The 5,739-nt window shown below is 55.5% G+C and overlaps 1 protein-coding gene across 1 annotated transcript in view; it reads right to left on the bottom strand.

Annotated features, from left to right (window-relative positions):
• The window catches only part of C2CD2L (C2CD2-like), a 19,711-nt gene that overhangs the window by 12,566 nt on the left and 1,406 nt on the right, over nucleotides 1-5,739 (bottom strand). Inside the window, exons 3-9 of the mRNA XM_009323393.1 lie at nucleotides 4,093-4,203; nucleotides 3,097-3,213; nucleotides 2,353-2,470; nucleotides 2,064-2,187; nucleotides 1,448-1,512; nucleotides 718-845; nucleotides 242-413 (exon numbers count right to left, since the gene is read on the bottom strand). Of these exons, the coding sequence (XP_009321668.1) occupies nucleotides 242-413; nucleotides 718-845; nucleotides 1,448-1,512; nucleotides 2,064-2,187; nucleotides 2,353-2,470; nucleotides 3,097-3,213; nucleotides 4,093-4,203 (835 nt within the window). The remainder of the gene's footprint in view (nucleotides 1-241; nucleotides 414-717; nucleotides 846-1,447; nucleotides 1,513-2,063; nucleotides 2,188-2,352; nucleotides 2,471-3,096; nucleotides 3,214-4,092; nucleotides 4,204-5,739) is intronic.

Below are 5,739 nucleotides of genomic sequence, written 5' to 3'. Positions count from 1 at the left end.
TCAATTCCCTCCCCCAAGGCTACGCAGCCAGCCACAAGACGCTAAGGGAATGGCGACGATGCCCGCGTTCCGACCCGGAAGCCAAAAACGCCGCGCGAGGTGCGAGTCTGCAACAACCGCAACGTTCGATGGCTAAACGGTTTCGCTACTACCCGCGCGAGCGGCCTTGGGAATATTGCGGCTGAGCCTGCACCCCCATAGCAGCCACCCCTACAAGACGCCTGTCGCGGGGCAGCCTCACCCAGTTTGCAGTCTGCCTTGGGCCGGGACTGAATCGTGGTGACAGTAGTCACGATGGTGCCGTCGGGCATGATGGTCCGGTCCATCTCCACCTTCTTAGTGGGGGTGACGCTGGTTCGCAGAGACGTGGCGTGCTGAGCATTCAAAGATGCGGGAGACTCCTGGAATAGCAGCTACAAAGAGTAAAGCGCAGCTCAGAGAGGCTCTCCTCCTCCTCCTCCCCCACATGGAAAGGCAGGCACACGGGTGACAAAAGCTACCGCTCTGGGCACTGAGGAGCCGTCCCCGCTACAACGTCAGTGGAATGGAGGGAGGCTCAGGGACCGAGGGCCAGGCGACACCCCTCCTCGGCCTAAGGGTCTGCCAGTCCCCTGTGACGAGCCCAGGCCTCATCACGCTTGTCTCCAGCTAGGGGCTCACATCGCGAGTGCTTCCCGAGCACGCGTTCGTGCCGAGCTTACGGTGCTGCGAGCTCACCTCCAATACAATGGTAGCTTCAGCCGCCAGCGACTGCCCAGCTCCTGGGGCCAGCGAGCAGACCTGTCTCGCAGATGGCCGTCTGCCCAAAGAATCAAGCAAAAGCGTGGCATGTGCCAGCAGCACACCTGCGAGAAGGTACAGGAAAACAAAACACACCACGTGACCTCAGCACCTCCGATGCCTCCCAGGCAACCCCCGCTTTTGGGAAGCAGCCCCGTGGGCCAACGAAGCAGATCCCCACGACTCCGGTAGCTCCCAGGTTCGAGGCGGGGAGGGGGCGGGCAGCGCTCCTCCGCTCCTCTTTACCGATCCAGAAATCGACCCACTTAAAGAGGCGGCTGTTGCACGGCCTCCATCAAAAATAGGTGCTGCGGTTGGTCCCTGACCAAGTACAAACGAGCAGAGTTAAGAGCCTTCCGCAACGTTCTTCCGATACACGGGGGTGAATCCCCGCATCCCTCTCCCCGCTTCAGAGCGGAGACGGGCGGGCCACGGGAACCTCCCGGGTACCAAAAAGGTCAGAGTAAGAGCGTTTCGCTAAGAACAACAGACTCCAGAGTTACTTCACGCGGTCAGAGGCTCACGTAAAGTCGGATATGAAAAATCCTTTGCAGAGTTCATCACGCGTTGTACCGACACGAACTACCACAGGCTCAAAGCACAGGAAGTCCCTTAGGCATTTTTGTCTCCCCATCTTACAATCCATCTTACAGCTGCCTGTACTCACTTCCCCCTCCGTCACCGTTCCCCAGCACCTGTAGCTTCAGCTCTTTACTTCTAGGTCCCAACTCCCTGTTGAAACAGAAAAAGACGAGCTGCTATTAGGCGATCTTTGCAAAACGGCCACGGAGCCAACAACCCCATTCCGTACCTTCCCTCCCTCAAATCTCACACGCCTCATCGCCTTTTCCAAAGCCCCACTACGTGTGCGCTACTTTGGAGGACACGACAAAGGGCAGCAAACTACACAGAAGAGGAGAACTCCGGTTCGCGTCCTCTGCAGGGCCGTGTAGGCTGCCACGGGAAGTCGAGAGGGCGATCTGTCTGGAAAGCTGAGGTTTACGCGCCAGGCCTTCTGCAGCTGCCGCTCCCACACGCTGCCCGCGATCGGCACTCGGGCCCATCCGGTTAAAACACAGAGCGTCCAGGGGAGCGGGAAATACGTACGCAAGCCGGGGCACATCGGCGGAATCGGTAGCCCGGCACGCGGGCAGCACAAACACACGCTGCCCTGCGGTGCAGACTCCGCCTCTGCGCCATCCGCATCAGTTACCGCGGCAGAGACCCAGAGACCATGCCGGCCTGACTCCGCCGTGCCAACCGGAAGGAGGGCAGACACTTACAGAAAGAGCTCCTCATTCCACTCCATCTGTGCTGCAGCACCGGCACTGCCAGTTGTCACCGGCCTCGTCTGCTTCTGCTGCGGGGGGCTGTCTAGCTCTGCCACGCAGCGTATCTCCCCAACTCCTGCAACAGAGGGACAGAGTGCACGCACGCGCTCGTCAACGCAAGGCAGCGGCTCGGCGGATGCACGCCCCTCTTTTCCATTCAAACCCACCCAAAACATCCACTCGCTCCAATCTCGCCACCTGCGCGCTTGCCCCTGCAGATCAGCAATGTTTTCACGCTTACCTCCCTTCCCCTGGCAGCCCAAGTTCAGCACTCGAAGATTCCGGAGCAACAGCTTAGAACCCAGGGGGGCTGCCGCTACTCCGGACGGGGACTCTCGAGTCAACTTATTGCTGGGTACCTGAGGAATGACGAGAGCGAGACCGATGGCTTTATCGTTCACTCGCCAGCAGACAGCAGCAAGACGCGCGATGTTCGTCCTTGCACCTACTAAGTAGCTCCTCACACCGACATAGGGGAATACCCACAGAGCCATCAAGACACGCTGCAGGTTCCCCAAGCTATCGACCTCCGATGGGCCCCCGGTGTTATTTCAGATGGGAAATTTAAGGCAGACAGGAAAAGAGACAGACAAGAACAAGCTTGCTGGCTGCCAGACGGATAGCTGAAGACGACAAACCGTGGACCGTTCCATGCCTGTAAAGGCTGCCCTGAACGGAGCCTCGGCGTTCAGAGCAAGAGAGAGACTGCCGGAACGGAGATGCGTCTCAGGCAGTCCAGCTCCGCCTCAACACAACCGGCGCTCGACGTTCAGGAAACAAGGTACAAACGGAGCCGCCCGCGGTTCCTAATTATCCCTACTCCCCATGCCGCAGTACCCCGACTCCTACGACAGCGCAGGCCAGGACGCAGCTGTCGCCCGGAAGCGAGTCTCAACCCTTGGATTCCTGCCTGAGTCTCAGCCCTCCGAAGCGCCCCGGGGCACAGCGTTTGAGGCCCAAGAATGACACGAGGAGAGCGCCTTACCGCACCGGCTCCAGCGGCGCAGGCCTTCAGATTCACCATCATGGCTGGCTGCGTGCTGACAATGGTATCCTCGATCAGATCCTTTATGGTGGATAGATCCGCTCTCCCTTCGTTCTTCTCTCCGCAAATCAAGAGGAAACGCAGGAAAGTCATAACGAGGCAGACGCATTTTCTCCTTGTACAGCTCCAACCGCCTCTCGAGCCTCTAAGACGCTACACAATCATTCTCCCGGTAATAACCCCCCGGGTACTCTTCCCGTATCCTGTACTCGCTCTCCCCAGCGCTTAAAGCTTCCACGTAACAGCTGCAGGCAAACCTAAGTTGTCTAAATGAGACAAACTAAGCCTCTACACCTGTAGTCTACCCGTTGCAAATTTTGACAATGCAGCTTTTGCAGTTTGCCGCAACCTTACCACCTCGCAAGATGGTACTACCGCGCTTTCGGGAGAACAGCCAAATTCCTACATCTATTCAGGATAAAGCAACAAGGGCGTCAATAGAACAAACAAATCAACCGAATCTGGATCACAGAAGCGCAAGCATTCCCGCGTTCAGCTCATTAAACCTCTAATACCCACGGGTTCCGCACACTAACCTCTCAAAAAACCCACAAACAAACAAAACAAACAAACCAACCAAAACAAAAAAACCACGAACCAACCCAGCTCATTTTGCAGCTCTACAATGGACAACGGCAGGAGGACCTAAATAGACAGAAAGCCTTTTTTGCTACGCAGACTCCCGTTCAGCCGTTACACCAAACTCGGACAACAGACACCGGTACTGCTTCGGCCCTCTTGAGGACGTGCTGTTTTGACAGAGCTGAGCTAGCACTGATTCCAGGGCGAAAGAATCCCCTCCCTCGCCCTAAAGGGCCACGACAACAAGTTGCCAACCTCTCCCCTCTGCAGCAGCCTTCCTCTCGGCTCGGCGCTGTTTCCGCCCCTCCCACCCTTCTTCCGCTCGAGTCCGGCCTCCCACTGTTTGCCGCTCACCTCGCGAAGTTGAAGTCTCGGACGAACCGAAAGGTTCAAGTCTGGTCTGTCCTTGAACGTCCACGACACCAGGAGACCTTCGTTCTGTATCTCCTCCAAGCGGATCTCCACCTGGCCCAGAACAAATACCCATAGTCAGGAACAGCTTCTGTTTCCATCAGGTGCTTTTTGCCCCGTTTCAAATTCAGCAACTGAAAGGCCCTCAGACCGGCGCAACGGTAAGAGACAGGACGTAAGAACACAAGCGGTCCCGGGCCCACTGGAAGCAGCAGCTGCAGAAGCCTCATCGCTCCGTAGCGAGATCTGGCTTCCTCGCTGCCTTTGGACGCCCAAGCGCCATCAGAGGGAAGAACGATAGGTTATTTCTTTGGCTGAAGAAAAAGCCTGCGGGACAATCCGAAAGAGCGAGTTGGGCACCGCCACAGGATATTTACTGAGCTACGTCGATTAACCGTTGCCAAACCTAAGCACGGCCATTTGTAAGTTAGCAAAGCGTCTCTAGGAGATCACCCTCAGATTGAAAACTCATCCAGGTCACCAACAGTCTGCAACAACAGACCAGACCGTACACCATCCCGTACTTCAGCTGAAAAGTTGCACGCCCATACACCTGAAAGGCATCGTTAATGCGACAGACAGAAACAGAACCACACGGGAGGAACTCCTGACCGGGTATCTCTGGTAACAACAGGGGAATGAAATTTAACATCGTTCTAAAGTAACCGACAGACTGACATTTATTTACCACGAGCACAGAAGGTCATCAGTCGAAAGCGACAGATCTGGGACACGGTAGCTAGGTAAGTAACCAACAAGAGGTGCATAAAAGAGGCAAGACGTGTTCGGGAATACGGTACTTGAAGTATTCCAACCAACGGGCATACGGTAACCTTACCAGCATTTCACAACGCAGCAGCAAGACCTCAATTAGAATACCACACGCAATTCTCTACAAGAACGATCAACCCAAAACTTCAGCAGGTGCAGACAAGGAGACCTAGCAAATGCCGGCGAGCAGAGGAGCGATTTGATGAGACGTGACAAAGGCCTCCCGGCTCCCAGAAACTACGCAAAGACGAAAAGCGACCGCAGTTGCCGCCCACACCTAGATCGGCAGCCGGCGTGCTAAATGCAGAGCAGAGAGAGAGAGAGAGAGGAGCTATTTAAATGACCGCGGAACAGGGGCACAAAACCAAACCGGGATGATCTGATAAATGTAGGTTGAAAATGTTAATAAAGCTTCTGAGAGCAAACGGGTTCTCGAACAACCTTCCAACTGCAATACCTGCAACAGCAAGGGATTGGCTTCTGCTGCCACAGAGTTACTTCCAATTTCGCCATGTCTCCCTACAGCGCAAACGAGCGCGCAGTCTCCAAGCAAGGTACCGTGCCCAGCGTCAAGCCCTTCTTCACGACGGGAACAAAAATCACACTCCAGAGAAGCAAATCCAGCCAGAAAGCGACTATGGAGTCACCGTTGCAATTTCACAGAGCTTCTGTTCTGGGAGAAGCATCTCCAATATTCAACACGCAGAAAAAAAATCTGTAACACGCTCTTGTGAACGTATGAAGGGGAGCACCGACGAGCAAACCACTCCTCACCGTGGATTTCTTTTGCATGCCAACAAGCAGGACAACACCGTAATT

The sequence above is a fragment of the Pygoscelis adeliae genome, unplaced genomic scaffold (assembly GCF_000699105.1).
Source record: "Pygoscelis adeliae isolate BGI_AS28 unplaced genomic scaffold, ASM69910v1 Scaffold855, whole genome shotgun sequence".
Lineage (NCBI taxonomy): Eukaryota > Metazoa > Chordata > Aves > Sphenisciformes > Spheniscidae > Pygoscelis > Pygoscelis adeliae.
The sequence above is the reverse complement of the archived record's forward strand: the minus strand, read 5'-3'. Positions and strand labels throughout refer to the sequence as shown.